We start from the raw sequence: 17984 nt of genomic DNA, 5'->3' as shown, positions 1-17984 counted from the left end.
TGTTTCACCTTCCAGACAGCAGCTTCTAACTTTACTGGTCCCAGTTCAGGATCTATGAGAGCCTTTTCTGATCCAAATCCTTTAAAACCAAGCATGGTGAAACGACTGGATCTTTACGAGTCCCAGTCTCACACACACAGACCTCAGGGTGGTAAAGGCTCTGCATGAGGCTCCAGCAGGACCTCTGCTAGCATGTCAGACATGGTAACAACTCTTTTATGGGTCCCATTTGGAAAAATAAGCCTGTAAAAATTCACAATCAAGCACTAAACAGTAATCATCTTTTATAAACACTGAAACGTTTTTTTTGACCTCACTGACCGTCTCGATCGCTCCTGCGATCTTCTTCTTCACAAAAAAATAACTTACAAAAGCATTTAGAAGAAAAACACAGAAGGAAAATACAAAATATGTTTTTTAATCCTGTTAAAAACTGCAGCTCCCTGCCGTCCCAGTAAGAGTTTCTGTACCGACCAGGCGCGCAGATAGGGTGGGGGACGGGGGGGATCTGTCCCCCCCAGATTCAGATCGACCCAGATCCGTCCCCCCCAACTAAGGCCAGAAAGAAAACAAAATCGGAGGTTAAGCGCTTGAAGCTCCTTTTTCCAAATACATTGAATGCAGCATGACGTAAACAAACACAGACTCCAGAGGCGCCAAAGTAGTTGCTGCTAGGATGCAGGATGAAGCGAAAAAGGCAAGCAACGATTACTGCATATTTAAAAAAAGACCAACAGTGTAAGTAGGCGGGACCGATCTGTCTGATTATGCATGTTGGTTTTAGTTTCAGTACATTGTTGTCAGTGTTGGAACTTACTCGTTAAAAGCGCCAAAGCCTCATTGCTGACTTTAACAAGTCTCATTTACAAATATGATCCCTCATGAACTTACTACTTTACATCAGAAGATAGTGGAGATGTGGAACCTTCAGGCTGAGCAAAGTTTGGGAGTTTTTAGAGTTTGAATAACGCCTCCCGCCGTGAGGCTCCCAGTCGGGGAGAGGAGGAGATGCGCGCAACATGAAGAACGCTAATTCATTCAATCCATTCAAACTTTACTTCAGACATGGGATATGTCCATAACAAGAATAAAATAAAAGTAAAAAACACATTCTAATTACAAACCGTATAGGCAGTTGTTCCAATGTTTAAAAAGGACTGAGGAGGACCTCGTGTCACTGTAAGTTAAAGATGACAGCGCTCTAACAACAGCGTTAGCTGACAAACTCAGTCGGCAGATGAATTTATACATGAAGAGCCTCAGAAGCGCATGAAAAGTAGGGATGTTACTCACAACAAACATATGACTTGCAGAGGTCCATAGGGAGCTTCATGAGGACTCTAAAAGCATCCTGATAAGCCACTTGAAGCTTCTTCATTACTACCTTACTATAGTTGCACCACAAGTGGGCTGTATAGAGAGGAGTACAAAAGGAACAGAAGAGGGACACTTTAACAGGATCTGAGCACATGCCAACGTTACGTACCAGAGTGTTAGCCTGCATGTACAGCTTACCGCATTGCCTCTTAATGTCCTCGTCATCACAGAGGTCACTTCTTAAAATGTGCCCCAAATATTTTACTTTGCTTACCACTTCGAGGACCTGATTTGTTAAGTTAAAAGATGGAAAATTAAGCTTCAGGTCCCCTTTAGTAGCAGCAATCATAACCACACTCTTTTTAGGGTTAAACAGGATGTCAAATTGCTCCCCATACTTAGCACATGCCCTGAGCAGCTGCTGCAGGCCTGCGCTATAGGGAGACATGAGGACTAGGTCATCTGCATATATTAAATGATTTACAAGGCGGTCACCCACCAAGCATCCAGTCTTACTATCATTCAAAGTAACAGACAGCTCGTCAAGGTACAGGCTAAAATGGACAGGAGACAGAATCCCGCCTTGTCTGACTCCATTCGACACAGAGAAAGGATCCGACACTTCTGTCCCCCACTTTACCTGCATCAGTTGATGAGAGTACCAGTGCAAAATCCTAACTAGGTATGAAGGGATCCCTCTGTTTTGTAGCTTGATGAATAATTTCTGATGATTGACTCTAAAAAACACATAAAAACAGAAGTATTATGCCTCATGTATTTGCTTACAGTTTGTTTTATAGCATAAATACACAAGTCAGTACTAAGTTTACCTTTAAAACCAAACTGATTCTCTGTCGTAGTTATAAAATTCTGCAGTCTTTCCAGCAAAATATGCCCAAACACCTTGGACAACACACTTGCCATAGCAATAGTCCTGTAGTTATCAATACAGGTGATTTTTCCAGTTTTCTCTTTGACTATAGGGACTAAGAGGTCATCTAAAGTATGGTCAGGCAAGATTCCATGCTTCAAAAAGCCAGTGAAGCACAATGAAAGTAACACCTGAGCTCTACAGCTAGCGTACTTCATGTGCTCTGCTGATAGTTGATCAGCTTTGTTTAATGACATTTTCTCTATAGCGAGACGGACTTCATCAGCTCTGACAATCATACCATGATTGAAGTCAATGTTGCCAAGATTGAACCTTTCACTATTTACACAGTTAAAAATTCTGCTAAAGTGATTCCTCCAGGCTTCTACAATGTTCTTATCTCCTGATACCCCATTTATAGATGCGGGTAGCAGCTGCTTACTGATACAGGAGTGTTTTAACTCCTTCCAGAACTCCGAAACATTATTATTCTTTAGTTTGTTCGCTAAGGAGTTCGCCCGCATTGTTTGCTCATTCCTTTTAAAATAGCGAACAGCATTCTTGAACTTAACGTTCGCAGCTTTCTTAGGCCTAGTCCACACGTAGCCGGGTTTTAAAAAAAAAAACGAATATCTGCCCCTCCAAAAACCTGCATCCACACCACCTCATTTAAAAAAACTCTGTCCACACGTACCCTGATAAATACGTTGTTAAGGACATGCCAGACCTGTAGGCGGCAGTACTTCCCCCGTTCTTAACCTCGTCCTTCATCTGTGGTCTTCCGCAAGGAGCAGTAATTCCGCTTGCAAAAACAAACAAGCAAAAAGCGCTTGGACAATTGATAAAGCGAGCGCAGCTCTGAGGGCATCCATGCTGTCGGCTAGTGTAAACACGGGTCGCACACGTGATGTCAGCATTTTTTTGTCGCGGAAAGTGACGTTGCGGACCTTAAAACTCTGGTTTTGTCTGTCTACACGCAGACACCCAAAATGGGGAAAACGCAGATCTTCACTTTGGCCGGAGTTTTTAAAAAGATCCGTTTTCGTGTGAAAAAACTCCGTTTTCGTGTGGATGACAGGCCAAAACGTAGAAAAATATCTACGTTTTGGCAGATCCCCGGCTACGTGTGGACAGGGCCTTAGACTCCAATATTGAACCAGATTTTGGTTTACCAGCAGCTGCCCAGGCTTTATAGGCTGCTCTGGACTCAGCATGTAATGCATAAGCATGCTCACTCCATCCTGGAAGCGGTTTAAATTTTGTTGATCCTTTTTGGCAGAGGAACTCGCTGGTAATAATCAAGCTGTCCACAATATTTTGATACAAAGTGCATAGGTGCAGCCTGTGCTCCATATGTTCACAGTTAACATCTTTACACTGTAGCGTTTCTTTGTGGACATTAACAGATCTCAGACTACAATCTGACAGTAGGTAATATTTCCTAATATCCTCGACTGACACTTTAGCCCAAGTAAGCTTCTCTGTGTGTGAGGGGCTCTGGTGTTGGAGCAGCACAGGCAAAGTTTCACCGTTTACCGCTATGGAAACAGGGATGTGATCAGGTGTTGCCAGGGAGTATAAGATTTCCACCTTGGATATGCATTCATGTGCATCCTCAGTGCATATACAGTGATCAAGCCAGGAGGTTGAGTGCCATACCTCACTGGCACACGTGTGGCTGTCTGCTGGCAGTATCTTTTTGCTAGTTAAAACCAATATCAGATAAAACTTATAATTGCCAGCAGGTCTGGACTTTGTTGCCTGATCACTCTGTCTGGTCATGACTGACTCTGATTATGAAGCAGAATATTGACTCTGATGAAGAAATTCACTCATCTAGCCGGGACAATTGACGCTGCTGCAGCATCAGACAGCTGGTGCTGCACGAGAGGTGTGTGGAGTTTACAAGCTCCAATTGTTGGGTTCGATGTTTGTTTAACCTTCTCTGGGACGTGATGGATGTAGAAACTATGGCAAAACACCTCTAATGTGACAGACGTAGCGACAATGTAAAAAAAAAAGCCGTAAAAAAGAGGCAGATGCCGTTGCGTTATATATGGAAGTCAAGTGTGCCACATAATCATAAAAAATGCAAAGTATAAAAATTTAAAAGAGATTTATATATTTATATATAAATAAAAACTTTCCAAATATAATGAAAATTTATAAATAACGTAAAATACGAAGGAACATCTGTTGGTCAGGCTGAAAAGTTTGGGAACTACTGCTCTGTGATGAGTGAATTTCGTTTTTTAAATATATTTTATGTGCAGTTTTTTAGGGCTTTTATGTGTTCTGTAAAGATTGGTATGCTGAAAATCATTTAACGTTTTGCATGAAGCATGAGGTTTTGGTTAGTACTTGATTGGGAGAATAACAAATGACTGAATTAAATAGTGGGGCGCCTCTGTCAGTGCGCCCCAGGGCAGCTGTGGCTACATCGTAGCTTATCACCATCAATGTGTGAATGTGTGTGTGAATGGATGAATGATACACTGTAGTGTAAAGCACTTTGGAGTCCTTACTCTGAGAGGCGCTATACAAGTGCGGATCATTTATCATTTATAGTGTTGATCAGGCAGAGCTTTGTTGCCAGCGTTCCTCTGCACAATGGCTTCAGACACGTATATAAAAGTGTTCCTTTTTACGTAAACCGTTGGATGAAATTACACAAACTGACTGAGCTCTAGTTAATGCGCTTGCAATAGTTTGTTTGTGTGTGTGTGTGTGTGTGTGTGTGTGTGTGTGTGTGTGTGTGTGTGTGTTTGGGGGAGGGTACATTGGAACTTTGTCCCCCCCCCAGTTTGAAAATCCTATCTGCGCCCCTGCTACCGACCCCCACTCACCCCCAGCTACATAGACGTCTTGGTTTAGATGTTCCTGCTCACTGAAGCTTCAGTCGCTTCAGTCTGAATTCCTCTAAAACTCAGAACGCACCAGTGAATGTGTTTAATGGTTTATGTGGCTGCACTGGTTTTATCCTACAGTGTTATCTGTCTAATCGTCCGCCTTCATCTAGGAGGATGTTTCCCAGCTACAAGGTCAAAGTGACGGGCATGAACCCAAAGACCAAGTACATCCTTCTCATTGACGTTGTCCCAGCTGACGACCATCGATACAAGTTCTGTGACAACAAGTGGTGAGTTTGTGACGGCAGAAGCACGTCAAAGTGGTGGTTCACAGGCCGTCAGAGTGAGAGAGGAAAAGGAGCAGCATCTCCTTATAAAGAGCTAAATTGAGATTGTTTCTCAATATTATGAGATACTTCTTTGCTGTGTTTTTGCTGTGTTTAGTTTCAAATCCCATCTTTCAGTTCTTTTTAAAACACAGAAAAGGTTTAATTACCTGCAACGTTTCGGTTGCGGCTGCAAACATCATCAGAATGACGCCGATGGTGGCGTCACTTCCTTCGTTTATCCGCGGAAAGCAGAGGATGTTGTCGCCATAAATAAAACATACCTAGGAGAAACCGGACGCCAACTCAACACACGAACAATAGAACATAGAAAGGAGTGCGAGAAAGAGGCAAGTTGAAAACACACAAGAGCAGAAAAAGAAGAAGCAGAAAGCACAACAAAAGAAGTCAGCCGTAACAGATCACTGCACAAGAGAAAACCATGTAATGGACTGGGACAACACAAGGATCATGAACACCAAACAACAGAAATACAAAAGATGGATAAAAGAAGCTATAGAGATAAGGAGACGTGGATGTGGGACCATGAACAGGGACGATGGGGTTTACTCGTTGGATCGCGCATGGGACTGCATCATCGGAGAGGGGAGAGCGGGCAGCAGAGGACGACAACGTCCTCTGCTGCCCGCGGATAAACGAAGGAAGTGACGCGCCACCATCAGCGTCAGCTCTGAGGAAGTTTGCACCTGCAAACGAAACGTTGCAGGTACTTAAACCTTTCCTGTGTTTTAAAAAGAACTGAAAGATTGGATTATGAGATACTAAACCTTGTTTTTATGAGAAATATAAATATATCTGTTGAGTTGTGAACTTAATGTTCTGTCTCGTGTCTTCATGTCCTCTCGGTAATTCTGACAAGTTAAACATGAAGGACTGGAATGACTGACTCGTTCATTTGGAGCAGAACTCAGCAAATATCTTTGTTTTACTCTTACAGCCATTATAATGATGTATAAAGTTATTACCATATACTGATCCTTTATTTATTTTCAGCTTTACAACCAAATGTCACCTCACACACCCAAAACACAGCTCAAGTATTGTATTGCTTACCCTCAGTCTCACAAACACAAGTGTTCAGTAAGATGCTCTGAATCCATCCAGACATCATGTTTTCATTCGTGACTTGTCACCAGCAGAATCTGTAGATCATTTCTTCAGCCTGCACCTTTCTGCACAAGAGAATACATACAGAATATGTACCCAGGTGATGCCCTCTGGTCTTTGGTTGGTGCAGTCCACCAGTGTGTTTGTACTCGCCATGGCACCAGCATTGATAATTAATGAAGATTCTGCCAGACGGAGTCGTCATGACTCCTAAAATCCTGCGCACACGGACATATTTGTAGTTTTTTCTCTGACATTCAGGTCATGTGTGTTTTTAGGATGGTAGCAGGCAAAGCGGAGCCAGCTATGCCCGGCAGACTCTACGTACACCCAGACTCTCCTGCTACTGGAGCTCATTGGACGAGGCAGCTGGTTTCGTTTCAGAAGCTAAAGCTAACAAACAACCACCTGGACCCTTTTGGACATGTGAGTGTCTTTAAAGGTTATCAAAATGTAGACCCAACAATTAAGAGGCAGTTGAAGGAGAAACGGGTTATTTATGCATATAAACTAATACTAAACCAAAATGGACAAACGGCTAAATCAACTAAACAACCTAAAGAATTAAATACATTAAAAAAAAAACAAGGAAGATCAAGTCTCATTAAAGATGCAAATCAATGAAGGAGGTGAAGGAGATTCACAAACAGGTTTCTTAGGGGTGAACCAGAGGAAACAAAAACCCATCAATCAGAACATCAGTGTCATGGCTGAAGCTTCAGCCAGTCCCAAAGGCCACAGTGAGAAGAAGCTGTGGAACACGAGTGTGAAACATGGAGCTGATAGTCACACAGGAGCTGTTTTTCACAAGCTGACTTCCTGTTGAAGTCGTGAATGCAGGAGAGAGAGAACATAGTGACAGGGTGGAGGCAAAGGCAGTGAGGGGAGGTGAAGAGGGTGACTGGCTGTGCTCCCCAGGGGAACTCTGGGCTAGCTTGTCTGAAGCCATCCCATCAGTGGGCGGACTCATTAGGTTCATAACCTCTCAGATCAGTGACGGTGTCTGCTGTCACTGCGAGTCGAGAGCCTGGCCGCTGATAAGGGCGAGTAATGAGGACAGAGCAAGTTAGAGGCCAAGCAGGGGCCAGATGATGCCCGGATCAGGAGGTGTGGATCTGCACCTCCTCTCAAAGAGGAGTGCAGGAACAACCAGTCAGTAACCCCCTTCTTCTGCGTGTGTGTGTGCGTGCATCAGTGCGTGCGTGTGTGTGTGTGTGTGTGTGTGTGTGTGTGCGTGTGTGTGCGTGTGTGTGTGATGGAATGTTCTCTCTTAATTGGTAGCAAGTCTCCTCGTCAGGTAAAGGAGGAGGTCTGGTGGTGTCGTGTTCCTGGGTGATGGTTGGATGCAGTGGTGAGCGTGTGGATCTGCTCTGTTGTCGTAATGAAGGGGTTGAGCGGAATGGCAAAGATCTTGGTTTGCAGGACCTTCTAGACTATCATCCAAAGTCATGAGGTCTGGATCAGGACCAAAAGAGTCAAATCCTGCATCCAGGGATCTGACATGATGAAGGTGAGGGGCTCTATCATCTGCAGGGTGCTTTAACTAGAGCTGCTGCTCCTCATCACAGGGAACCAGCTGACATGGCTCTGATCAGGAAGTCAGAAATCAGCAGAGAGAATGTGTAACCCACAAGAAACACAATGAGTTTCAGGAGGAAAAGGGGTGTCTTCAGGAGAGAGAGAGAGAGAGAGAGAGAGAGAGAGAGAGACAGAGAGAGAGAGAGAGAGACAGAGAGAGAGACAGAGAGAGAGAGAGAGAGAGAGAGAGAGAGAGAGAGAGAGAGAGACAGAGAGAGAGAGAGAGAGAGAGAGAGAGAGAGAGAGAGATGTCTGGATTGCCCTCCTGAACCTGTGACCTCCATGACTTGACATTAGAAGAAGAAAATGGATGGATGTTGTGCACATTGTATGGGAAGGTGCTGCAGGGCCTGAGTTCTGTGGTCCAGAACCAGAACAGTTTTCCTTGCAAAGATCCAAGATATCAGTAGCCATATGTCCATGGTGACGTGGGCTGCATGGTGACGCAGTGGTTAGCACTGTTGCCTCGCAGCACGAAGGTCGCAGGTTCAAAACTCGCCTTTCTGCGTGGAGTTGCATGTTCTCCCCATGCATGCATGGGTTTCCTCCGGGTACTCCGGTTTCTCCCACAGATCACAACATGCCCTATAGGTTATAAAAGAATTGTACGTCGCTTTGGATAAAAGCGTCTGCGAAATGGATAAACATAAACATGTCCAAGTACCCCAGTATCCCAGTGTCCCAGTAAACTATTGTCCCAGTACATCAGTATCCCAGTGTCCCAGTATGGTGTGTAGACTGTGGATCCATTCAGCCTTCAGTGTAAATGCTTGTTTTCCTGATGGTGAACTATTGTTGTTGTTGTGACCAATAATGTTGATGGTTCCCTGAAGCAGCCCTCCATTTCATCCTGCACTAACAGTCTGGGAGTGTCTTCCATCACTCACACACGAGGACCACACCTAGAAACTATCTAGTAAATCCCTGGCGTTAACTGGGAGATGAAGCTAGCCGTCTGCTTCTCTGCCTTTACTGAAAACGTGCATCTTTGTTAACAACCTCGCTACCACTTCACACGGCAGGAGTTAAAATGGTTGGACGATTTGTAAAACATGGCATCCCACATGCTGGAATAAAAAAATCATGGATAAAAACAGAAAAACTTCCCAGATTAGACAGAAAATCTCACTAAACCTCTCTGTGTCAAATGTGACTTTAGAGTACACAAACATGGCGAAGGAAGAAGTTTGGGTTCCTCTCACTCCGTGTGGCTTCTGGTACCTTCTCACGTTCAGCCGACAGTGTGTTTGCCTGTCCGTGAAATCAGGCCAAGACGATCCCAGATTTATGATCTGGTAAAACTGCTCAGGACATTTTCATACGTCAAGATCACATTAGAGTCACCAAGATCTGGGAGGTTTAACATCAATGGAGATAAATGCTAACCCTGTTTCTGAGGTGAGGAAAGCTTCTCTGCTCTCCAAGAGTCTCCAGCATCACTCATAGACAACAGAGGGTCTCTGGTGGACCAGCCAGAGACAACACTCAGTGAAAATCAGAAAACTTTATCTAAAAGTTCCCCGTGTCTCTACAGATTCATGTGTTCCTTGTGCTGAAAGTTATTCTACGCTTTCATCTAAAACTTTTGTTCCTGAAAATGTTATTGTTTGTAATTTAATCCAGTTTATTTAACTTTCAAACCAGTGAGTTTGAGGTCTCTGTGTCTCCGGCCTGCCTCAGCCACAGGAGCACACGAGTGTCTGCTGTTCAACCTGAGCCCAGCAGCTCATGGCCTCTTCCACCTTCGTCTCAGTCTGAGAGCCCCCTTGAGGAGGAGGCTTCTCAGGAGAGTGTCACCAAGTGGGGAGGAGGTAGGGAGGTGGGGGTGTAGGCAGAGCTTGATGTTTACTGCAGCTGACAGGGCTGGACCAGTGATGACCTTGTCCCACTGCTGCTAACGCCTCACTGGGCACTAACTCGCTCAGAGTGATGCTAGTGAGCTGACCTGCAGCCACTAAACAACATAAACATCGTGCATGCTCGGCGCAGGTCACCTGCTACACTGCTGCACATGAAGAGTGATAAAGATAACGGATCTTTACAGAGATCTCTCATCTGACTGGTCCCAGTAACCTCACTCATGTCCAGCTCTACATGAAGAGCCACAATAGAGAGACATGAGTATCGTCTTCCTTTGTTACTGAGAAGTGAAGTCATGAGATGTTATTTACATGTAGGGTTGGAAGCCCCGCCCACTTACCTGCACCAGTCACGTGTTTTATTCATTAAAATGACTGTGTTGTCATATTTGTACAACCCTCAGCAGCGAAATGAGAATCAACACGAGTCAAAACCTGAAAACAGGAAAACGTTGGTTAGTTTGCATGGAGGGGGCGGGGCTAAACTTGTATCTGGAAGGAGGAAAGCTGTTTGTTCCAGCCATATCTTCTGGGTTCTGTTTGGCTGCCCGGTAAATTTGCATTGATGCTGCCTATCCAGGTCTTCCGTTACTGATAATGTGATCTTTGAGAGGAGTTCTCCTGTGTTCTCTGGAGGCCAGCATCCAACTGCAGCGCTTGTTTTCTGCTCAGACTCCAGCACTCACATCCATAGAGCACCAGTGGCTCACAGAGACGTTACAAAGGCTAATCTAAAATGTTTATGGAGTCAAAGCTTTTGCTCCTAGCAGTCGTACAAACATCTGACTTTAAAGATTTTGATCTGTATTAATTGTTCCATCACATCACACAGCAGGATGTGGTTCAGCATTCAGCCTGGAGGTTACCTTTGCTTCTGCCGGCGTGTCCCAGAGCAGCGTGTGTGTGTGTGTGTGTGTGTGTGTGCGTGCGTGCGTGCGTGTGTGTGTGTGTGTGTGTGTGTGTGTGTGTGTGTGTGTGTGTGTGTGTGTGTGTGTGTGCGTGCGTGCGTGCGTGTGTGTGTGTGTGTGAGAGTGAGTGATTGACTGTAGTGTACAGCACTTTGGAGTCCGGTGACTCAGAAAGGTGCTATACATGTGCAGGTCATTTATCATTTACCATACCCACACACACATTCATATGCTAACTCTAACTCAGTTGATGGAATGGTTTTCTGTCCTGGATGATATTTATAAGTAAATGTTCCGATAATAAGAAGAGAAAACAAACTGGATCTAATGGAGGATCTTTATATCCTACTAAAATGTCCCGAGGCCATACTGGGAGTGATATACCTGCTGACACAGATTAAACCTAAATACTTAACTGGTTATTGAACTATTTATTAAACTGCTCTGTCCAACAAAAATCTCAAACATGGAGGAGCTTCTTGTAGCTACTAAAACACAAGATAGACACAGCTGATTTACTCTCAGCTCTCCCTGAGTCAGTGCAGTCAAGAGAGTTCTGCCTCTTTCCATCCCTGTTCTAATGTTTTTAATCAAGAAAATCCAACACATTTCTCCAAAGACAGTTTTATTATGAGAGGGTAATAAACATTTACTGTTCCTTTTTTTAATTCAAACACCTTGTCTGCATCTCCTAGATCATCCTGAACTCCATGCACAAGTACCAACCCAGACTCCACATAGTCAAAGCTGATGAAAACAACGCCTTTGGATCCAAGAACACTGCCTACTGCACTCATGTGTTCCCTGAGACGGCCTTCATCTCAGTGACTTCTTACCAGAATCACAAGGTACATTTATTATGTTGTATTAACTCTGTGTATTAACTCGCTCTACAGGAAGATCTGTCCAACATTTATTATTCTAACAACCCTTCGACGTGTACATCAGCTGAACCTGGGTCGTGAGGGTTTCACTCAACTCAGCTGTATTTATATGGAGCTTCACAGGCATAAAAGTAACACCAAAGCGCTGTACAAAAAATAAAATAGAATACAAAAACAAAAATAAAAGAATCTAAAACACAATAAAACAATAAACAGGTTAAAAACAATGAGAAGGAAAGGCCAAGTTGCGTCGAGACGTTTTCAGCCTAACTTTAAAAACTGCCACCGAAGGGGCAACCCTTAAAGAGAATGTAGATCATTCCAGAGCTTTGGACCTGCCACAGAGAAAACCCTGTCACCTCTCGTCTTTAAGGATGTTCGGGGCACGGAGAGCAGGAGAAGATTCTCTGAACGAAGTGCCCGTACCGAGGCATACTGCTGTGACAGTCTTCAAGTAAGATGGAGCCAACCCATTCATTGATTTATGAACCAGCAAAAGGATCTTTAAATGATTTCTAAAATCAACAGGCAGCCAACGCGTTTCAGCGAAGACCAGAGTAACGTGATCAAACTTCCTTTTACCCACTAGGAATTTGGCAGCCGCATTTTGCATGAGTTGAAGCCTTGCTGAGGTTCCCCGACTCACAGCTGCAATAGTCAATGCAGGCTATAATAAAAGCACAAACTACTGCCTAAATCATGTCATGACAGGAACGGTTTCACCTCGACCAAACATCTTAATGATAAAAAGAGGAGACGGCTACATTTGCAACAATACCCAACGCATTACCAAATTTCACTCCAAGGTTAGCAACTGATTTCGGGATTTAAAAGGTCCACAGTCACGTGAAGAGGCATTGATACATCCATTTGGCCCAAATAGGATCACCTCCGTCTTATTATCATTGAGGCTAATACATTTTCCCAACATCTACCTCTTAACCTCAGACACAGTTTACCAAATTGTCAATTGAAAAATAATTTTCTGAATCCAGTGGTAGATAAAGCCGACAATCATCAGCAAAAAAGTGAAAGCTAATGCCAAACGGACAAAAAAATTTCTTTACAGAAATGATGTAAATCAAAAACAGTAAAGGTTCAAGCCCAGAACCCTGTGGGACACCCCAGGTAAGATGGGAGGAGGCAGATAAAACACCCCCACCGTAACAATAATTGTTTTAATTCCTGTACAATCTAAACCACTCCCCAAGCCAGAGATCCTCACATAATGTCTAAGGCGGTCAAGCAACACATCGTGATCCACTGTGTGTGTGTTTTATGCCACTTACACACTAGCATCAGCTCCACTCCGCCCGCCCCGCCTGACCGCATTTGTTCAACACTGCCTTAGGAATAAGGGTGCGATTAAGCACATGGGCGGTATGTGGCCTGTGATGTCATGAGCGCATCTCGTGGGCAGGGCAAAAAGGCGCGGAGAAGTCTCCATTATTAAATAAAAGCAGCCTGAGCAGTCTTGCTTTTGGAGACTATCTGACTCTGATTTTGCATCCTGCTTTGCTGTGTCTGGCAGCACTGTGTGTGTGTGTGCGTGTGTGTGTGTGTGTGTGTGTGTGTGTGTGAGTGTGCGTGTGTGTGTGCGCGTATGTGTGTGCATGCATGTGTGTGTGTGTGCGTGTGTGTGTGCGTATGTGTGTGTGTGTATGTGTGTGTGTGTGTGTGTGTGTGTGTGTGTGTGTGTGTATGTGTATGTGTGTGTGTGTGTGTGTGTGTGTGTGTGTGTGTGTGTGTGTGTGTGTGTGTGTGTGTGTGTGTGTGTGTGTGTGTGTGTGTGTGTGTGTGTGTGTGTGCCTCCTCACAGCAGTGAGAGACAGAAAAACGGCTTCAGTCAGAAGTTTGTTAATTCCACAGCGTCCAGAATGATAATGAATTGCCCATGCGGGAAGCCCCCACAGGCTAACTTGATCTGCCAATCTGAGGTTCTCCCTAAGGGAAATTTTGAGCCGACCAATCAGCTGGCAGTGTGTGTGTGTTGGACCAGTTCAGCTCCAGGCAGACGGTCTAGGGAAGAGGGCTGGAAATATATCTGGTTATATATAAACATAATCCTAAAATATTTATGAACTTTCACACTTAACTGACATCAAAAACATTACCCAGGCTCTTGAATGGGGTATGTCTCTGTTGTTCCATGAGCACTTCAGTATCCAAGTGGCCATCAACCCTCGTGAGGGTTTCGCACTGTTGAAGCGGCGCTGCGAGCAGCTGCCACCCAAAATGTATCAGAACCGCTCACGGCGCAAGTGCAATCATGCATCAACACCGCTCCCCGCTATTTCCCTAATAACACACGTTGTTTATTTTAATTTCTACACGTTTTTTTACTCACAAAGATTGTCAAGAAAGCGCGTTTGTCGTGTTCATGTCAAATTAAACTGATCACAAAACACAGATTTACTTTCTTTATTTCGTTTTCCTCATCCAACCCCCATAAATCCCTGTGTGTCCTCCTGCAGCACTCCCGAAGGACAACAGGCAAAACAAGACCAAAAAGTCTAACGTGTTGTGTAAAAAACTGCTATTTTTAGCATATTTTTAGGGCCGACGTGTTGCTACCAGACGTACAGTGTGAGCGCCTGGCTCGTGAGATCTGCTCTGCGAGGAAGTCGTACATTTTGAGCTGAAGCTGAGTGCTACGAGTGAAAAAGTCGCACAGTGTACGCCCGGCTTTAGGGATGAGAAAATGTGTTACTTTTAAAAATTATCACACAATTTTCAGAATTCTGCGGCTCTAACCCTCATTTAAAGATGCTTGTGAAAATATAAATAGTCTTTTTTCTAAATGTCCTGTAAGAGATCCGGCTCAAAACGGGAAAACCGCCTCTTTGGTTTGTAATGGTTACAGACACCTGTGGGTCCTATACTGGTTTAATCTGGTCCTGGTGATGTGAAAACAGTTTTGGTCCCTTTATTGAGATTTGAATTGACTTTTTATAAACAGTTGTTTTTTTCTTTATTTTCAGATCACTCAGCTGAAGATAGAAAACAACCCCTTTGCTAAAGGATTCCGAGGCAGCGAAGAAGGAGATCTGCGCATTTCAAGACTAGATGGGTATGCTAAGGAAAAGCTGGGAGCTGAAAACGTTTCATTAGTTTAACATACAATATTAGTTCTGTAATGTGTTCAAAAATGTTTGAGTTTGATAACGTTGGTCTGGTTCTGTTGTTGTTGATCATAGGAAGGATTATCCGGTCATTTCGAAGAACATAGTACGCCAGAGGATCATTTCTTCCCACAGCCATCTTGCAGGGAAACTTCGAGCAGGAGCTCTAACAGGACACGGCCCAGTCCTGTCTTCTTACCAGTATGAGACAGGAATCCCGTTGTCTAACTCGGAATCCCACCATCCTCTCACACCCCACTTCCCTCAGAGCAGAGATCCCAGCCTTATGTATCACTGCTTCAAACACAGAGGTATTCAACACAACACAACACACACTCAGAGGCTTTGCTTCTGCTTCACAATAAGGCCATATCCTGAACATTATGACACAACTGTAGTGTTCCTTTCTTAGAATTAAAACTCTGCAGTTACTTGTGTTACTTTGCAGATAATCCTCGACAATTGGAGCTTGAATGTAAAAGACCGTACCTGGAGCCATCGTCTGTGGGGTCAGAGGAACATTACTTCTGTTCACCTCCTTCTTACGAGTCACCATTGCTGTCTCATTCGTACTGCACTGAGGCCCTCGCCTCCAGAGAAGCCTGCATGTATGGAGGTGCAGAGACAGAGTCTGGGTCTGGGGCAGCAGACAAAGATGACCTAGCCATGTGGGCAACAGTGCAGGCCTACCCTCGCTACAGCATCGACGGTGTCCCGTACCAGCCCTTCACCCCCCACTTCACCAGCTCTGCATCCGTCCACTCTGTGGTACCACATCCTGCATCATCCATGGTGTCACAACCACAGGCTGACTTGGGGGTCTACAGCACGGCTCCAGTCCAAAGAAGTCTTTCCGTCGTACCACCATCACCACCCTCTTCATCGTGCTCTCCAGCTGTCCCTGGCTCCAGAAACACATCCGGCCTGTACCACAAGAAGCCAGGATCCCCACTTCAGCCTCACAGAGAATTCTCAGCCTGCTCCACACAAGAAGCTCCATCCATCAGAGATTCCTCCTACCAGTACCCAGCAGGGCTGATTGGTGCAGGGAGTCACTGGACCAACAACTGATGTGGGCTTCTGGATAAAACCAGTTTAGTCCAACATACAGGTCGAAAAATATCAACTTTCTAAAACATCGAAGTCTAAAAAGACTTTTGATGTTAATCAGTAGTTGCCATGGTTTCTGCTAAATTCACGAGCCACCTTCCCACTGCTCCATACAGCCGTTGGACAGCTGTTGATGAATTTTCCACTTCAGCTGATCTGAAGCAGATGTGCCAGATGTGGATTATTTGATGGGGTTGAATTAAAGCCGAAGGTTCGAAAACCTCACCAAGAGAGTCAGACTTTGCTCAAGTACTAGTGAATAAAATAATCTAATTCAGTGAACGAATCCACAATATGGATAATAAAGGTATAAGCAGGAAGACTTTATAAGGGAGAATGATAAATTTGTATTTGGTCTCTTTGGCAGCTTTCCAGGAAAACAGCTGTGAGGCTGACTGGTTCAGAGGGTGTGGCTGACATTTGGAGTTTGTTCTTGTTGTCAATAAATGTCCTCAGATGAGCAAAACCACGACATGTTAGCTCATCTAACTGCTGTGCGTGACGCTACATCACAGGTGGAAGTCGAATAATCAGAGTATGGTGCAAAAGTTCATTTATGTCAGTAATTCAACTTTACGGATGAAACTAATACGAGACAGACTCATTCCATGCAACGCCAAATGTTTCAGCCTCAATTTGTTATAATTGTGATGATTATGGCTTACAGCTGATGAAAAGTGTCCCACTCTAATCAGCTAACTCCAGAGGGTTCCTGAGCCTTTAGATGGTCTCTCAGTCTAAGCTGAATTACTGACGTAAACAGACTTTGGCACCATATTCTAATGTTTTAGTTTAACCTGTAACAGGTTATCCAAGCCACGTGCTACCAGCTGCTGCTCTAGAACATATCAGAGGGTCTTGGTGGGAACTCGTTATTAACATTCTCTTTTTGGAGTCAAAGCTAGCGCATTAGCAGCAGCACTGCGGGCGCTATAAACTCTCTTAGTCTATTTAGTTTAGTTCCATTTGTTTATGAACCCCCACCAATCATTTCCTAAAACAACTTCTTTGATGGGCTGGTGTTTCAATGGTGAATTTGTTTCTTCATCATTGTCCGTTCACGTGTCTCCAGTTCTCGGGGAACCTGCATCCTCCATCGACATCCGAGCTCCTCGCCCAATCCCCTGGGTTGAACCCAGCCATCCTGCACTTTGATTGCTTGTATTCGTCATCTGTTTCTGTTACCATGTGTGAAGATTGGAGGTTGAATTAAATAGGTAAATCAAAAACATCTTCCTCTGGCTCAGTTCACTTCTCACCCTTCACCACAGCAGACCGGTTCGGAGTCCACGTCCCTGCAGATTCTGCCTCCACCCACTTGTAGAAGTCTTGCTCCAGCTTTCCCTCATCATCTACAAGTAGGAAGGAAAGAAAGGGTTTCTGGCATCCAGCAGAACTTAATGACAACAGAAAAGTTGTTGAAACCCACTGAAAGATTTGTTGAAAATAAGAAACAGAAGATTTTCATTGCTCTGTGTGTAAAAGCGGCGTTAGTCCATGGATCTGAAGGTTACGTTTCACAGCTCTGTTGTCGAGCTGATCGATGCCAAAATGAGACTTTTGTTTTTTTTTTGTTTTTTTTTTTCCCAGTTTGACGGATCAAACATACATGTTGGAGGACACAGTCCTATTATTTCAGTGTCCGTATTAGTAAAGATCTGTCCCTTTCCACAGGTAAATCAGCTTAAAGACATAAACCCTAAAACTGCTCATTATAGTGACACTCTTCTAAAGAAAGCATCGTGTCGTGAGACCGAGGGGTCAGGCGTCGCAGCTTGGCTCCAAACTCCCATTAGCAAACGTGACAGCAGAGAGGTCTCACGCTGAGGCACGTGGGAGCGTAAAGGACTGCTGTTCAGCCAAGTGATGGAAAAGAGCTGCACACAAATCCCACATAAAACCCCTCCCAGGACTGGGAACGGCTTGAATGGTCACTCAGAGACAGCGGGTGGGTTTACAGGGTTCAGCAGTAACATCCATGCTTTGTCCTTTTTTGTTTCACCTAAACTTTCCATGTTCTTGACATTTTTGC

General features: G+C 44.3%; 1 protein-coding gene across 1 annotated transcript in view; it reads left to right on the top strand.

Annotated features, from left to right (window-relative positions):
- The window catches only part of tbx4 (T-box transcription factor 4), a 25345-nt gene extending 9302 nt beyond the window's left edge, over positions 1-16043 (top strand). The window contains exons 4-9 of the mRNA XM_015952053.3: positions 5208-5327; positions 6770-6917; positions 11532-11684; positions 14702-14790; positions 14918-15153; positions 15291-16043. Of these exons, the coding sequence (XP_015807539.3) occupies positions 5208-5327; positions 6770-6917; positions 11532-11684; positions 14702-14790; positions 14918-15153; positions 15291-15913 (1369 nt within the window). The 3' untranslated portion in view covers positions 15914-16043. The remainder of the gene's footprint in view (positions 1-5207; positions 5328-6769; positions 6918-11531; positions 11685-14701; positions 14791-14917; positions 15154-15290) is intronic.
- Positions 16044-17984: the final 1941 nt, after the last annotated feature.

This window comes from Nothobranchius furzeri, chromosome 13, assembly GCF_043380555.1.
Source record: "Nothobranchius furzeri strain GRZ-AD chromosome 13, NfurGRZ-RIMD1, whole genome shotgun sequence".
Taxonomy (NCBI): Eukaryota; Metazoa; Chordata; class Actinopteri; order Cyprinodontiformes; family Nothobranchiidae; genus Nothobranchius; species Nothobranchius furzeri.
The sequence above is the reverse complement of the archived record's forward strand: the minus strand, read 5'-3'. Positions and strand labels throughout refer to the sequence as shown.